At 40.9% G+C, this 17,870-nt stretch overlaps 2 protein-coding genes across 2 annotated transcripts; both read left to right on the top strand.

Moving 5' to 3' along the window:
- The first annotated feature begins 7,744 nt into the window (after positions 1–7,744).
- On the top strand, positions 7,745–8,572 carry LOC129244188 (uncharacterized). Its single transcript, XM_054881802.1, has one exon. It carries the CDS (start codon positions 7,745–7,747, stop codon positions 8,570–8,572), a length of 828 nt encoding a protein of 275 aa, XP_054737777.1.
- Positions 8,573–14,075: 5,503 nt separating this feature from the next.
- On the top strand, positions 14,076–17,552 carry LOC129244187 (piggyBac transposable element-derived protein 4-like). Its single transcript, XM_054881801.1, has 2 exons — positions 14,076–15,027; positions 17,497–17,552. Exons 1-2 carry the CDS (start codon positions 14,076–14,078, stop codon positions 17,550–17,552), a joined length of 1,008 nt encoding a protein of 335 aa, XP_054737776.1.
- Positions 17,553–17,870: the final 318 nt, after the last annotated feature.

The raw sequence follows: 17,870 nt of genomic DNA, 5'->3' as shown, positions 1-17,870 counted from the left end.
CACCAATTATTTTATCCGCTATCAGCCACACCATATAAATATTTCAACTGCACTATTCAAATGCCAACAAAATACTGTTACAGCGATGGTGGAGCAGCTATCAGTGAGCATGCATACATTCACAAACACAAGTACACGGGCTTACACCGTGTGCCTAGGCTCGTTTGCTCGTACTCTCTCTCTCTCTCGTATGATTCTGCAGTTCGGCTGTTCGCCCCAACTATCTGCTAAGTAAGCGGCTGTTACCATGGGCTCGTAAGCAAAATGTTGTGAAAAAATTTATTGTACTTAAAAAGGAAATATATATTTAATGCGGATATAGCCTATATAAGTATACATGTAAATCTTTTATATACAAATGCTTGAAGAGAATTTTAAAGTGCACACTTAGGAGAAACTGCATTTCAACTAAACGTAAAGAATATATTACATGTGGAGTTTCCACCACTCTTTTTGTTGAAATTATATAATTGTTTAGTCTTTTTAATACTGCAAAAGGCTATACGCTCACAAAGTAGTGCAATGTATCGGAATTCAGTATCCAATAAGCTGCGTACGACTTCTTCTCCTGCCCCCAATTCTTTTTATATTTGTAAATTACTCTTACCAAATTGAGTTTTTAATGAATTTTAATGTATAACCTCAAAATACGTCTTCACTAAATAAATTATTATGTTGCTATTGGAACTTAAAAAAGTTAAATTTCCTCAACTAGTTTTTAAATTTGCATCTAGTTTTTTTTCCTTTTCCTGTTATGGAACAAAAGTATGACACCTAACGTTCGCCCATCCCTTCATAAACCCTTACCATTCGTCGATTCGACGTACGTTTTTAGCATTTTTAGTTATGTTTACTGGTCATTTTCTATAAAATAAAACAATTAATTTATATTTTAAAACAATTTATAATTATTTAAAAATATTTTTAGGAACGCACTAGCCGCAAATAAATAGCTAGATATGCACATACAACCAACTGAAATTATCGAACATATGTACATCCCAAATATTACCGTTTGTGGGAAAGTTAGCCTAACCTATGGTGTCTGTACTATCAAAAGTTTAATCCCCACTTTTTTCACAGTACGTATCGGCATTATGTATACAAAGTGTTACGTGCAAATTACGCCTTCAAGAGTTCTCTTTATATTAGGTGAAGTAAGAATTCTCTACGCGACTTTGCTAACATAGTGCTGGCATCTTTTTATTATTGTGTGCGGTATTTTGGTTTTTCGCTATACTTGGAGTATACAGTCACATATCATGCAAGTGTATTAAGCACTAGAATTTATTTATGATAGGCATAAATGCACACATGCTCCGTACCAGTACTTAAACTTAAAATATGAATTGGAACTGAAAAAAAAACGCGGACTGCTCGAATAAATCTAATAACATTCTGTATTTTGAACCACTGTACAGTGCGATTTTCTCTGTACTAAAGTTTTGCGCAGATAAAATTAATCCGAATATATACACGAAATATAACGAGTGGACCCCACCACTCAAGAGCCAACATCTTCTCAAACAAATAACTACACTCACCCATACACAATATAAACTGTTGAAACGACAGTGCTTCGTCAATACGAGCGAGCGTCAAAATACAGCAACAGTGAACTCTAGCATCTCTTCCTCTCTTATTGCTCCAATACCAAACAAGGCAGCTAAATCTGTTGGTCTTGCCTTCGTCTTCACCATTGCCTTCGTACATTACTACGTTCGTCTTCAGCGACTGCCTGCCCCATTCCTACGGCGCACTATTCCGTATGTGTACGAATGTGATAGCAGAAAACTCAATCCATATGCGAGAAGGTGATAGAGCTCGCCATTGCCGCTGTGGCCGCGCCTACCCTTCGGCTGGCGAACAGCTTGATTGGCCACTTACAGCAAACGTCGTGCCGTTAGATACTTTTCGGCATCAAAACCGATGGCTGCCGAAGCGATCAACTTCATTTTGGCGCGCGCGGTAGTGGTGTAGTTGGAAGCAAAGCGAAACTGGTGACGACTGGCAACAACTACAGGCGGGCCACCAACAATCTCCATCAATTTAGTCGTATTTGCAGTTGCTGGCATTTCTGGGCTGGTTGCAAAGCGAGTATTGTTGTCAAGTGATACATGTGTGTGCGAATGAGAGCATTGGTCTGTAGGTGGGGGAAGTGCCAGCCCATTGTTTTGTGTGTGCGAGAGTAGGGGTGATACCAACGCGTGCTGTAGACATTGTCGTGGTCGCTTTGCTTGCGTTTGCGGTTGTCAGTACTTTTAGTATTTAGTCTCTAGTGGAATGACTTTCAACGTTCCGTTAAGAGTGTTTTTGGCGCTTTCCTGCTCTTATTGGAAGGTTTTTTATTTTCATTGTACTATTTGCTTTTAATGATCTGAGCCTACAGCAAAAAAATTATGCGAAAGCAAATAAAAATAATTTACATAAGAAGATAGGCAGCTAGTTTTAGTGAAATACGCCTACAGGGCGTTAAGGTTACTATTTATTTTGTTTCAAAGCTGATATTATTATTGGTATTAATGATGATTTCACAGGAAACAAAGTACTCGACTGTCTATTCATTTGATGGCAGGAGATAGTTTGTCTTGTCCTCGTTTACCTCAAGACTCATCCGTTTGCCTTCCTTATCCAGTTTGAAAAAGCATATATGTACTATATATGCATAAATATACACATATGTATGTACATATACTACGGGGAATATAAGGAGACCCCTACTTCTGAGCCACGGTGTCGACGTGGCCTCACCCGACCTTGTTGCAGTGCAAGTACCGCTATCACGATTAAAAAATGGTAAAGCAGCTCTTAGCCGACGGGCTACCGACTGAGCTATTCAAGCACGGCGGCGAGGTGCTGGTAACGTTCATGCATCAGCTCATTCGACTGGAATTTAAGAGTCTCTGCCCAACCCACAAAAAAGGTACGCTAATTACCGAGGGGTCAGTCTTCTTAACACTTTATCGACCGGTAGCCTATTTATAGGCTTTTCGATTGCCAGCGCTTATTGACCGGTAGCCTATTAATCGGCTTTTGGTTATCGACGGTTTTTGTCAGTGGGTTGCTCTTTTTATAACTACGCAGCGCCAACGTCGTTAATTATTTGCAGCTTTGTACTTTGCAATAAATTGTAAAATCAAATACGAAATAAAGTATAAATATCAATAAAATTCCATTACTTTAAAACAAAAGGAATAAGCACAACACAATGCATAGTGAAAATTTAGCCGGTACTTACTGAGTGGCAGCCTCAAACACAACCGGTCGATAAAGTGTTAATATCGCAGTGTGGTTTTAGAACTGGCCACGATACGCTCAATCTTGGAAAAGACTCGCGAGAAGAGATCCAAGTCTCTTTTGCGAGCAAGTGATACTTTGGACTGTAGAAGACAATGGCACAGTAAAGTGCTCTCTCGGCGAGTACTTTGGCCACGCTCTATAATACAATAATTAACATAGACTTATGCATATGATTGTTGGTGTTCAATTCGAATTCAAGGTGGTTAAGAGGCCTCTCAAAATTAAGGAGTATAAGAACAACTCCGTGCGTTTTATAATACAGTAAAAGCAGGCACACTTTTGCTAACCATTATTACTAGGCTCCTCTCCTCATGGAGGTTCCGTCTCTCCATCTGCTCTGGCATCTCACTCTCGATAGTCTACTCGTAGGATTGCAAAATACTGGCTGTAATGCCTTAACGAACTAGGATAACAATGCTCTAATTGCGCCAGGGAAACCTCTACCAGTTCTGAGCGAACAGTTACAAAATGCTCTTTATATTGCGGATAGCTGGCCCAGGGAGACTGAATAAGATCCAATACCAAAAGGGTGCAATTCACAAGAAAATATAAAATACCCGCTTCCATGGCCCCTTCACCCATTGTTTGCGGGTTTGCCACATCTGTGATTAATATTCCTACCAAAATTTTATCGTCATTGCTTGGCGCTTGTGAAAGTTACGCCGTCTTGAGTAAACCTACTTTTGTACGTGTTTTCGATTTTTTACACTTTTAATGGATTTGAATTTGCAACAACGAGTTTCTATCACATTTTGCATTAAAAATGGATTGAAAGGTGAGAAAACCCCAGAAATGTTGAGAAAGTATTCCAGTAAAGATACACTTCTCGATTACGAGTGGCATGGATGCTTCAGAAGAGATCGTGATTCCATCGAAGATGACGAACATAGTGGCAGACCAACGACATCGAAAACTGATGAAAACTTCAATAAAGTGAAAGAAAACTTTATCAGTAACTGCAAATGAAGTATCAAAAAGCTGCTAGGGGACTTTAAAATTCCTTATGGATCCATTCAAGACATCTTAGTCAATGTTTTGGTCCCAAAGAAACCAAATTTCGTGCAAAAAAGGGGCCGCGTTGATGTCGCCAAAAACATGACTTCCAGGCTGAATCCGACTCAATATTCATCAAACGCATCATTACAGAAGACGAGACGTGCTTCCACGCAATCCACACATCAGGTGAGTGAGTGGAAAGCGCCGAATGAAGCAAGACCCAAAAAAAAAACACATCGTTTCACGATTTTTACGGTTTATATGGATTACGTGAAGCAATTCGCTGAGAAATAAAGAATTTGTGGGAAAAAAACTTGTGGATTTCGCACCACGATAATGCACCGTCGCACAAATGCGACGTCGCCATCATTATCGGTTAACTTTGACCTAGCGAACTCACTTTACATAGCTATTTCACCTCTGCTTTTTTTTTTGTTTTTGTTTTTGTTTTATCGCCCTGAATACAGAGCCATTCCTGCAAATTGCATTGCGAATAAGCGGGCTACGAGGGGAACTGAACTTAAATCAGTAAATTCTGCTCAGCATATGAACATTCCTTTATTCTCAATCAAAACCTGGATCAAATCGGTCCACATCGCACAGGCCAATAATAGATGGGTCACAAAGTCCCACGTTGGGACTGTAACTATCAATTTAAACCACGCTATTAAATGCCTAGGGGGGACGATTGATAATCATTTAAACTTTAACACGCGCATAGAATACGCGGTGAAGAAGACACCGAGAGTGAAGTCCTGTCTGGCATGAATAATGCCAAATAATGGTGGGCCTAGCCATAGTAAAAGAATACATATACATAAGTATAGTAGCAGCGTTGTCAGCTCGGTCGCTTTGTACGCGGCCCCGATCTGAGCAGATGCATTGCACAACCTACGCAAAAAACTAATAGCCATCGATCGGATAAGAGCTTTGCAGATTATCTGCGGCGTCCGTACACTTTCTGATAATGCATCCTTCGTCATTGCACGCCTAATCCTGGTAGCCATTCTGGTAAGAGAAATAAAAACAGTATACATATATACGGCTATCAGGACATGAAGGTATAGCAAGGCTCAAGGAAATTGCAGCAGAAGAAAGGCGCCCTTCGATCCTTATGACATGATTAGAAAGAAACCGTCGGGGAACAAACTACCACCTATCTCATTTCCTTTCAGGGAGCGGGGTAGATTAGAAAATACCTCCATAGATTTGGCCTGACAGTTTACCAAACTGCCCAATCTGCACGGAAATGAACCAAGTTGCTGATCACGTCTTGTTCTAACGCCCATACTATGCTCCCGGTATCATCACCGGGCACAGCCTGATGAGAACATACGCAAAGCATGTGGGGTTTTCCTCTAATGACTTTTGTCGCAACTACTGAAACGAGGAGGAAGTGAAGAGTGTTGAACATTTTCTTTGCCACTGCCACGCTATTGCCAGAACGCGACATGGCTTTCTAAATGTTTACTTCTTTGGATGTATGGCAGACTTGAAAACGGCACCCTTCCACAATTTTTCATATTACAGTTTATTAGAGAGGCAAAGTTATTTTACCACACGGGAATTAGAGGAGATACTTGGGCCCAAACAAGTGGTATCACAGTGGGTCTCAAGGCCTAAGTTGGGCCCCCTACATACTCATGGAGAGTGACAATCAATGTAACCATAATCATTGGGAAAATCTAACGCATTTTGTTGCTGTAGCTTCTAATGAGTCATTAGTTTTTGCCACTGCAGTAAAATGTTGGCCTTCAAACAAAACATATCTGCATACAATAAATACTTTAATTTACGAGGTGTGTTCAATGCGTATCGCGAATTTTGAATTTTCGCAGGTTACGTATATTCGAATTTTGATTTTTTTGTGGCGATATGTTGGTACTCATATCTCTCACTCATGCCGATGAGTTCGGCCATTTTGAATTTTCAGTTAACTGCTGACAGCTGCTTTGCTTGCATGTGCTTCGGCTCGTCTTCGATGTTTACCTATTCAAAAAGATGGATCAAAAACCCTGTATCAAATTTTGTGTGAAAAACGAAATTAAGTGCGCGGAGAAGCTACTTTGGGCCAAAACAACGTTTATCGGTGGTACAAAATGTTCTCAGAAGGCCGAGAAGATGTGAACGACGAAAAGCGTGCCGGACGCCCAAGCACTTCAAAAACATACGAAAAAATGGATGAAGTGAAGAAAATGGTATTGACCAATCGTCGAATCACCGTTAGAGAAGTTGCTGAGGACCTACACATATCGATTGGCTCGTGCCTGTGCCATTCGATTTTTTTCAATGATTTGGGCATGAGACGGGTCGCCGCAAAATTCGTACTAAAACTGCTCAATTTCGACCGAAAGCAGCATCGCATGAACATTGCTAATGAGATATTGGACTCTATCCGCAACGGCCCAAATTTGCTCCAGAGGGTCATAACTGGTGACGAATCGTGAGTTTATTGTTATGACGTGGAAACCAAAGCTCAATAATCTCAATGGAAGCTGCCACACGAACCAAGACCGAAAAAAGCGCGCCAAGTTCGGTCGAATGTAAAAATTTTGCTTACTTCGATTGCAAGGGGTTTGCTTTTCTTCGATTGCAAGGGCTTTGTGCATCATAAGTTCTTCTCACAGGGTAAAACGGTCAATAAGGAATATTACCAGCAATTTGCGCGAAGCATTCTGCCAGAAACGCCGGGATTTGTGGAAGAAGAAAAATTGGCTCTTGCATCACGATAACGCCCCTGCCCACATATCCTTGCTTGTGCGCGACTTTTTGGCCAAAAACAACACACTAATGATGCCACAGCCACCGTATTCGCCAGACCTGGCCCCCTGTGACTTTTTCTTGTTCCCGAAACTGAAGCGGCCCATGAAAGGACGACGCTACGCTACAATTGACGAGATAAAGACGGCATCGAAGGAGGAGCTGAACAAAATAAAAAAAAAATTATTTTTTGAAGTGCTGCGAAGAGTGGAAAAAACGTTGGCACAAGTTCATAATATCTCTTGGGGGAACCTGTTATCCCTATAGGGCGCGTCCCCGGGTGGTGGATAGGGGAACGCCTCCCAGATATGGAAGGTAGGAGAGTAGGTCTCCCGCGAACCACACAGGTCGAAGACGTAAACTTCGTTAAAAAAACTCCCTCAACCCAAGGTGTGATGCGACCCGTGCCTATTGGGTGGGTTTGGCAGCCGGGGGACTAAATAAGGCTGTCTTCGTACGGAGCCCTCCTGATATCAGGCCGCCTCAGGTTGTAACGGTGGCCTTGCCATGGTATGGGGCGCTGCCATGGTCGACCGGATATTTCCCCTTTATCCTCTTTGGTCACCGCGCATGGCGACATGCGCAGCTCCCTTGGCGGGGCAGGTGACCGTACGAACCAGATGTAATGAAACCACAAAAACCTAAAAATTCGGATGACGGGAAAACAAACACGGAACAAACGGACAAAATGACGGTAAAACATACCAACGCATCGACAGTACGGACTGATAAAAAACCAAACACGCGGACAGAACTACAGGACAAGCAAACAGACAGACAGGAGGAAGCGACGGACGCACTTAAAAAACAGTCAGACAATTGGACAAGACGTACAAGCAAAGACGAACTGAGGATGACGGGGTCACCCTCAGAGGATGAGCTCTTGGCCTCCAGCCAAGAAACAGTTGAGGGCAAAGCTGTGGGCCACAGTACGCCAACAACTATAAATCAACCAACAACATCCGCTCAAGCCATGGGGCAAAAGCGTGGTAATAAAGGTCCCTCGAGGTATAAACTTTACCAGAGGTCTCTCGCTATCCTTGGCAGGATTCGGAAAAACGAGACCGAAGGTAAAGTGCATCCCAAAGATGAGACCGACAAGGCAAGATGTCAAAAGGTGGTTAATGAATACTTGGCATTCCAAGCCGCCAACAGGACAAATGCCAAAAAACGAAACCGCTCGCATGACGAGACTGGGAAGGTAACAAAAAAGCACAAGATATCGGATCAGGGTGCAGTTGCCTCCAAACCTATCAAGCGATTTAGTGAGGTGGCACGGGACCATCTCCAAATGGCATTGGTAGACGAAACCTCTAACCGCGGGAAACCAGTGCTTGACAAATGGTCAGAGATTGAGGCACGGTTGTCTCGCATAGTCGTTGACCATGTCATGGCGAACCAGGAGGGCCAAACACCAGGTTTCGACTCGGTGGAGGTAGTCCGCGGTTACCGAGTCATTAAATGCGATGACCAATTCTCATTGCATTTCTTGACTAACGTGATTGGTAAAATCTAGAACAGCTGGGAAGGCTTGAAACTCAAGCTAATTCCGGCTAGCGAGATTCCACGAAGGCCGAGGGCTCGCATCTGGGTACCAAACATGGAGTTTGATGCCAATCAACTAATCCCCTACCTTCAGGCGCATAATCGCTCGGTGCCGATGACCGATTGGTCGATCATCAAAGCGGAGGCTCCGCAAAGGCACAGCAGATCATTCCTCCTTCTAATTACAGAAGAGAGTCTGGAACCACTGGAGAAAGTGGGAAAAAAACTTCAGTTTGGGATCAGGAAGACCCAGCTGAAGATATTCCGTTCTGCAAACCCGGAAGAGGAGCAGGATGAGGTCGATGGTGCCAACGAACTGCTGACTGGCATGCAGCTAGATGACACCGAGTCCGAAAAAGGAAACCAATAAACATGGGTTTAAAGGTTGTCCAAATTAATCTGCAGCACTCACGGTGTGCAACGGACAACCTAACCGTTCTCCTGGCGGAGGAGGACGTGGACATCGCACTAATTCAGGAACCCTGGGTGCGGAGCACCGAGGTGAAAGGGTTCACTGGGAAAACCTACAATATCTACTATAAACGGATAGAAGGTAATCCCAGAACATGTATTGTAGCTAAAAAACATTTAAACACATTTTTAATTCCATTATATAGTTCACAGGATGTGACGGCTGTTGAGGTGGAAGCCACTGACGGAGTCAGAATAACGCTTGCCTCTATATACATGGCACACGAAAGACCAGCACCGCCTGAGGAGTCTCGTAAACTTGTGCAGGAAAACCCGAACAAAACCCTGCTTCTCGGATGCGATGCCAATGCAAGGCATGCCCTATGGGGAAGCTCCGAAACAAACGACCGAGGTGAGTCTCTTTATGATTTCGTAATTAACACTAACTTGTCGGTATGTAACAGGGGTAACACTCCCACTTTCACCTTTCCGAGTACGGAGTACTTCAGGGGATGGGAGGAAGTGATCGATGTTACCCTTATGTCTGAAAGCAGCTCAGTAAGGTTAGACAATTGGAGGGTCTCTGATAAAAGGTCTTTTTCGGATCACAGCTGGATCCTGTACGATCTGGATCTTAATGTTGATCCGCCCTTACCGTATAGAAATCCATTAAGAACCAACTGGAAAAGGTTCAGAAATATAGTCAATAAAAGGATAGGAGAGATTCCCATCCACAAAATCACTCTCACCGAAAGCCTTGAGAGTAGGGTCACAACACTGGAGAAGGCATTTAGTAGGGCCTACAAAACGTCCTGCCCCATAAAATTTAGTAATAAATCCCATCCCCCTTGGTGGAGCAGTGAGCTCTCAAAACTAAGGGAAAAATCCAGATCAACGTTTAACCTCAGCTACTCGACAGGAAATTGGCAATTGTACAAAGAGAGTCGGAGACAGTACAAGAAGGCAATTAGGGCCGCCAAGAAAGAGAGCTGGAGCGAATTCTGTTCGTCAATCGAATCCACCAGGGATTCTGCCAGGCTTAGCCGTGTTCTGTCCAAAGATCATTCAATGGCTTCTTGGGTCAAGAAACCTGATGGTACTTGGACAGCTACGACAGAGGAATCGCTAGAACTTCTGCTAAACACGCATTTCCCGGGGTGCAGCGTCCACGAAAGTGGGAGGGGAAGTATTAGGCGGAGCCAATATAATCCACAGCACCTCGCAAAAGAAATAATTACAAAGGAGAAAGTTGCATGGGCAATTAAATCTTTTTCACCTTTTAAATCTCCGGGGCCAGATGGGATCATCCCAAAGATGTTACAGGAAACCTTGGACTGTATCCTACCATGGCTAGAGGAAATTTTTAATGCGTGTTTAAACCTAGGTCATATTCCAGATAGTTGGAAACTAGTCAAGGTCGTCTTCATTCCAAAAATAGGCAGGAGGGGACATGAATCAGCGAAGGACTATAGGCCAATCAGTCTTTCGTCTTTCCTGTTAAAAACCTTTGAAAGACTTTTGGATATATATCTTAGAAGCTCTTTGGAGAGCTCTGGTATATCTACTGCACAACACGCATACCTTAAAGGCAAATCTACGGAGACAGCGCTTCACGAGGTAATCGGAACAATAGAGGGCTCTCTAGAGAACAAACATTATACCATGGCGGCATTCTTGGACATAGAAGGCGCCTTTAACAATGTTAGTACAGATGCGATCCAACGGGCGTTGATAGACTTAGAGGTGGACAATTGCATCAGTAATTGGGTCATCTCTATGCTAAAAACCAGGATCATCAAAGCTAATATGGGCAATATCAGTATAACCAAGAAGGTCCACAGAGGCACCCCACAGGGGGGAGTACTGTCTCCACTTCTCTGGTTATGCGTTATTAGCAAAATCTTAATAAAACTTAATAGAGGTGGGGTAAAAGCGGTGGCGTACGCTGATGATGTGGTGTTAATGGCGTCAGGACTGTGTCCTAATACGATCAGTGGGATCATCCAGAGGGCATTAGGCGAGCTTAACTCTTGGGCCACAGGCTGTGGCCTAGGTTTAAACCCACGTAAAACAGAGCTTATGCTTTTCACCACCAGATATAAGGTACCACCTTTTACCTTACCAAATATTAACGGACAAACTCTCTCACTATCACCCAGCGCAAAGTACTTAGGGGTAATTTTGGACTCCAAACTAAGCTGGAAATTAAATGTTGAAGAACGGGTAAGGAAGGCAGAAATTGCTTTATATGCCTGTAAACGTATGCTTGGAAGAAGATGGGGTCTTCAGCCTAAGCATACATTATGGCTGTATAAGACGGTTATACGACCTATTCTATCGTATGGTTCGGTAGTTTGGTGGAAGGCTCTAGGGAGAGAGTACAATACCAAACTACTCGGCAGAATACAAAGATCAGCATGTGCAATAACGGTCGGTGCAATCAGATCATGTCCTAGAGAGGCTCTCAATGTACTGACACACGTTATTCCAATAGACCTACATATTAAGAAGACGGCAACCATGAGTGCATTTAGGTTAAACGAAGCGGGTCGCTGGAGAGAAAAAACTTATGGTCATGCTAGTCTATTATTGCGACAAACTCAAATAATCTCGGTGAGAACTGACTACATCGTCCCGACGGTAACTTTCAATAGGAATTTTGCCACTCTCTTTCCAACTAAGGAAGAATGGAATAAGGGATTCTCTCTAAACAACTTCGACACTACAGTCTATACGGATGGAAGTAAAATGGGCTGCGGTGTTGGAGCTGGTATATATTCTTACAGACTTAAAATTGAGAAATCTGTGCGGCTCCCTAATACCAGCAGTGTCTTCCAGGCGAAAGTACTGGCGATTGGGGAAGCTTGCAGGTTACTAATCGCAGATTTCTCTTTTAAGGGTAATATCGCTATTCTCTCGGATAGCCAAGCTGCAATCCAGGCACTGGGTTCGGCCACAACAACCTCCAAAGTGGTGGAACAAAGTAGGAATAGCCTCACCATCTTGAGTGAAAACCATAAAGTTACCTTAATCTGGGTCCCGGGACATCGGAACATTGAAGGTAACGAAAAAGCAGATGAACTGGCAAGAGGGGGATCTGCCATGAATAACGCTCTTGCAGAATTGGTACTCACACCATTAGGTGCAGTCAAGAGCACAATTTCCCAAAAATACCTCCGAATCGCTGACTGTAGGTGGAAAGTCCAGACGAAATGCAATATTAGCAGAACGTTATGGCCCACCTACAACCTCAAGCAATCGTCGGCATTAATAAGAATGAAACGACGGGATGCCTGGAGACTAACGGCGGTCATAACTGGCTTTTGGTCTATCGGAGAACAAGCAGCCAAAATGGGTATCCCTCACAATACATACTGTCACAGTTGCAAACAACCGGAGAAAAAGGAGACAATCTTCCATTTCCTCTGTGAATGTCCTGCCCTATGGAAGGACAGACTGTTAACCCTGGGCCAACCGCTGTTCGAGAATCTCGAGCAACTATCTGGCGTCGACGTTAACAACCTAATAAGGTTCCTTAACCGCACAGACTGGATATAGTTATGCTGTAAAAAACCGTTAAACAAGTTGGCAACGAGGATGTGGCAACAAAATGGCGCGAAAGCGCTAGTTGGATTCTGGAAGAATCACCACTTTAACCAACCAACCAACCAATATCTCATGGGGACTACTTTGAAGGGGACAAAATAGATATTAATGAATAAATAAATAATTTTTGAAAAAACACAAAATTCGCGATACTTTTTGAACAGACCTCGTATACTAGTTCCGGCAAAAGTACACATTCATGCTTTTCGTGTGGGTTGGGTACACAATTTTTATGGTGTAATATTCTGCTCTCGAAATTCGGGCTGCTAAATTCTGCTGTACGAATTCTGAGAAGTGCGTACTTCTTCTCGTTATCCGAACGGTCATCACAGGAATTTTAAGGCAACGTATGATGCTAGAATTAAGAATGGGTTGGTGCGTGACTACCATTCGGAATTCACAGAGATAACGTTGGTTCGAATCTCGGTGAAACACCAAAATTAAGAAAAACTTTTTTCTAACAGCGGTCGCCCCTCGGCAGGCAATGGCATACCTCCGAGTGTATTTCTGCCACGAAAAAGCTCCCCATAAAAAATATCTGCCGTTGGGAGTCGGCTTGAAAATGTAGGTCCCTCCATTTGTGGAACAACATCAAGACGCACACCACAAAATAGGAGTAAAAACCCGGCCAAACACCCAAAAAGAGTGTACGCGCCAATTATTTATTTTTTTTATTTATGGTGCTAGTTTTGCTAAAAATTTAATTCTATATTAATTTCTTTTGTAGTTTGTATCATGCTTCTTTATTGTAAGAGATATGTGCACATTGACATTCAAACACTGACATCTCGTAACGGCCTCGATTGTCTTACGTTAGCACTGCATGATTGCAATGTAAAATATGTGACAGTGTTTTATCTTATAGCAATGAAAGCAGCTACAGGAGCACAAACATATCCTAGTATGAATGTATGCATATCTTAATAGTATTGCTGAATTGCCAATTATTTTCACTACTTTTTGAGGTTTTGATAAATACTAATTTTTAGCACATACATTTTTTTCTCTACAGTACTTCAACAACTCCTACACCATTTCTAATAATGCAGTACAAAGTGTAACAGAGTTAAGGGATCTTGGAATTTTATTCAATACGAAATTTTCCTTCAGTGGTGACATTAATTTTATTTTTTCCAAATCGTATTCGGTTCTAGGCTTCATTCGTCGTGTAATCTTAACCCTGGAAAGTCATGCCTCGTCGTTTCGACGACGCGAGTTTTTATTTTACCGTTATCGCACTGTTCCTTTGTTTGTAAGGTGCCTTTCTTTTTTACAGCGTTAGTCGCTGTTGAGCTGTTGACGTTTGCAGTTGGTTGGCTTCGTACGATCTCTGTAAGCATTTATTTTTTAAAAATGCGTAGTCGAAAAGACGAACGATGAACTTTGTGTGAGTTTTTCGTTCCGAAGTAATTTTTCTTGTTTATTTATCTGTTTGGTATGTACAGTTGTAATACAATATGAGTGGCAGCAAAATTTATACTGACGAAGAAATTGAAAAATTTCTTGCAATGTGCGACGACGAGAATGGATTAGACGATGAGTTAGACAACAGCGAACTAGAATCTGATGCAGAAATCGAGCAAAACGAAAGCTTAGGGGATGCAAGTTCTTCAGAAGAATCAACCGACACAGATGAAGATAACATACCTTTACATTTATTGAGAGCCAAGTCAAATATAATTTATTTTAATAAATCTATTTTGCGGGGCAAAAATAAACATAAGTGGTCAACAAAAAAGGGCAAATCTTATCGTTATGGTCTAAATGTAGTACATAAAGCTCGAGGACCAACACGCCATTGCAAAAATATAACAGGCCCACTGCAATGCTTCCAAATGTTCATTACACCAGAGATCGTGGAGGAAATTGTTCAATGGACAAACATTGAGATTGCTAATCGGCAGTCCATCTTACTTGTAACTACAGATGAAGCTCAAAGGAAAGCAACTACTTCAAATGAAATGTCTGCCTTAATTGGACTCTTGGTACTAACAGCAGTCAAGAAAGATCAGCATCTGTCTGCAGATGAATTGTTTGACAGATCTTATGGTGGAACAACATATATTTCGATAATGACAAAAGCAAGGTTCAAATTTCTTATGTCATGTCTTCGATTCGACGATAAATCTGCACGCCTTCAAATAGTTGAAGACAATTTTGCCCCCATTAGAAAAATTTGGGAGATGTTCATTCAAAAGTGCCGTGAAAACTATACGCCTGGAGAATACCTTACGATTGACGAGCAACTACTGGCGTTCAGGGGAAAATGTAGCTTCCGGATGTACATTCCAAACAAGCCAGCAAAATATGGACTCAAAATGGTAATGATATGTGATAGCGGTACAAACTACATGGTTGATGCTATGCCGTATTTGGGAAAAGGATCAAACAAAACCACCTTTCCACTTGGTGAGTACTACGTAAAAGAGTTGACTAAAACTGTACATGGTTCAAATAGAAACGTTACAATGGATAACTGGTTTAGTTCGATTCCTCTTGCTAAATCACTGTTATGCGAACCATATAAGCTGACAATGGTTGGAACTCTACGTTCTAATAAGCGAGAGATTCCGAGTGAAATGAAAAATATAAAAGGTCGTAAGTGTAATACGTCAATGTTTTGCTATGATAATGAGCTGACGCTTCTATCATATAAGCCGAAGCCGAGTAAAGTAATATATTTATTATCATCCTGTAATGAGGAAGGAGCAGTAAACCCCAAATCCAACAAACCCTACATGATCGAATTTTACAACAAAACGAAAGCAGGCGTTGATACTTTTGACCATATGTGTAGTGTCATGAGCTGTTCACGCAAAACAAACCGATGGCCAATGTGTCAATTTTTTGGCATATTGAACATGGCTTTTATAAACAGCCACATTATTTATTCACACAACGTATTTCAAACAAATAAAACACCTCTTAGTCGTCCAGCTTTTATGAAAAAATTGCATTCTGCCCTTATTCAAAGTCACTTGACAAACAGACTTGAAGTACCAGCATTGTCTACGTCGTTGCGATCAAATATTGAAAATGTTATTTCTTATGATGAAAATACCGCAGATACTAATCGCCAAAAAAATTTAACAAAAAAAAGAAAGATTTGCGCAATTTGTCCCCCTGCTAAGCGACGGATGACGAAATCATTTTGTGCAAAATGTAAGAAAAGTCTTTGTGGGGAGCATAAAATAGAGCTTTGTGCCTCTTGTACAAAATGAGAACTTTCATTCCTTAAAGTATTTTATTTTTTTAGTTAATAGTATTATCTTTATGAAAAAATACCATTCAGTGAATAATATGTTATTAAATTGTTAATTTTTTTTTGTTTCTTAGTTTGTATTTTGTACAAAAGCCAAATGAATCAGAGCTGTGAAAATTTTATTTATAATAAAAAGATTTAAGAAAAACTATTTGATATTGTTTTATTTAGAAGATATATAAACAAGGCAAAGTGAATATATTGATTTTGGTAGGTTTTGATAAGTAGGATAATATATTAATGACTTTGAGTAATGCCGTCGTCGAATCGACGAGGGATGACCTCTACGTTATAAAAATAACGATGACCTTCTAGGGTTAATTTTCTGATCCGTATACCTGCTGTTACGGCTCTTGTTCGTTCTCAAGTAGAGTTTGCTGTTATCATTTGGAGATCTCTCGATAAATATAATAGAGCGAGCTCGAAAAATAGATATTGCTTAAGCAGGCATTACGTTCCACAGGATTTGAGGCTCCTGTACCTTCCTATAATTCTCGGCTAAATCTAATTAATCTGGAATCTCTAGAAAAGAGATTCACAGTCCTTTCCCTTCATTTATTTTCATTTCATTTTTGATGGCATCGACGGCTGTCCAGTTCTACTTGAGCGGATAAGCTTTAATATTTCACAAAGAAGTCTTCGCAATACTTACCCTTTTTATGAGGGAAACTTTAAGACTAAATTTGCGAGTAATGCCCCCATTGCTCGCGCACTTAGAGACTACAATTCATTATCCAAATTCAACCTGATTGATTTCGTTTTATCTAAATTTAATTTTGTAAAAAATTTGAAATTTAGTTGCTTAATATTGTATTTATATTGATTGCTAACATTTTAGTTGGCAAATTTGGCTTGTTTTTCTTTACATTTTGCCTAGTCTGTAAGGCAATTTGTACTGTAGATTATTAAAATAAAATAAATAAATACAGAATTACGGCTGAAAAAAAAATTTGCATACAGAAATTTAATATCCAAAATATTAATTTTACATTATTTTGTTATTACAGATTTTTTAAATTGCACAATTATGACTCAAAGGAGCTTGAGAAGTTAAGACCGCTCAAATTTCATACATTCGCGAATGCCTACTATACATACATATATGTATGTGCACACACAAGGTGGCGGCAAATTAATCATACTATTTTTCTTTTCCATTTTTTTTATTGAATAAAAAAAATGATTCTGAGTGATGGAAATCTCTACATTGACCTTTACGTGCTGCACTGCTTGTCTGTTTGTATGCTACAGCGGTCTCGTTCACTAGACTCGTGCCCGGCAAGGCCCGGCTTCGAGACCCAGCGGCTCTCCTTTTATGCTGTTTAAAAGTTCATGGGGATATTTATTAACAGCATTTCATTAGACCAAAATATGCCTTTACTCTTAACTTGGGAGGCACTGTGTTTGTGCAAATGGGCCATGCAAGGCCAAGAAGGTTAGCAAATTTTTTCGTCTATCCAAATAAGCTGGAAGCCTATTGAAAAAACACATCCTAGCCTCAAAACCCAGTGCGAAACAGTCTCGCCGTCTGAAATTTTGCGAAACCCGTTGAGTCGAACATCTGGCTTCTCCGAACTTGTTTCAAGAACCAATTAAATTTATCTGTCCAACGCTAGAAAAGATGGACGACCTGAAAATGAAATCTAATGGTGTGCATCCATATGCCTTATGAATGAATACGAGCATTGCAGCCTCACAGTTTATCATTTATTTATTTTTATTTATTTATTTAGTGTTTACGGTCTTAAAACCTAATTTATGCATTTATATGCTAAGTAGTAAAATAATAATATTCCTATGTGTACAGCAAAATAAAATTATAATAGGACTATGAATAAGTTCGTGCGGTTTTTTTCGAAATTTGAAACTTTATTGACGTAAAATGGTTACAAATTTAATATTCAAAGTATTGTCCATCGCTTGCTACTACTTTTTCCCATCTTTCTGGCAATTCACGGATTCCCTTTGTGAAAAATTCGGTCGGTTTTGC

The sequence above is a fragment of the Anastrepha obliqua genome, chromosome 4 (assembly GCF_027943255.1).
Source record: "Anastrepha obliqua isolate idAnaObli1 chromosome 4, idAnaObli1_1.0, whole genome shotgun sequence".
NCBI classification, from domain to species: Eukaryota; Metazoa; Arthropoda; class Insecta; order Diptera; family Tephritidae; genus Anastrepha; species Anastrepha obliqua.
Note: the sequence above shows the minus strand (reverse complement) of the source record. Positions and strands in the feature narration are given on the sequence as shown.

Excerpts from the sequence above, each read along its gene's own strand:
- LOC129244188 (XM_054881802.1), top strand. The coding sequence starts at position 7,745 with ATGACGGTAAAACATACCAACGCATCGACAGTACGGACTGATAAAAAA.
- LOC129244187 (XM_054881801.1), top strand. The coding sequence starts at position 14,076 with ATGAGTGGCAGCAAAATTTATACTGACGAAGAAATTGAAAAATTTCTT. Across the intron at positions 15,028-17,496 it reads CAAAACCACCTTTCCACTTG|AAAAGATGGACGACCTGAAA; the intron begins GTGAGTACTACG and ends GTCCAACGCTAG.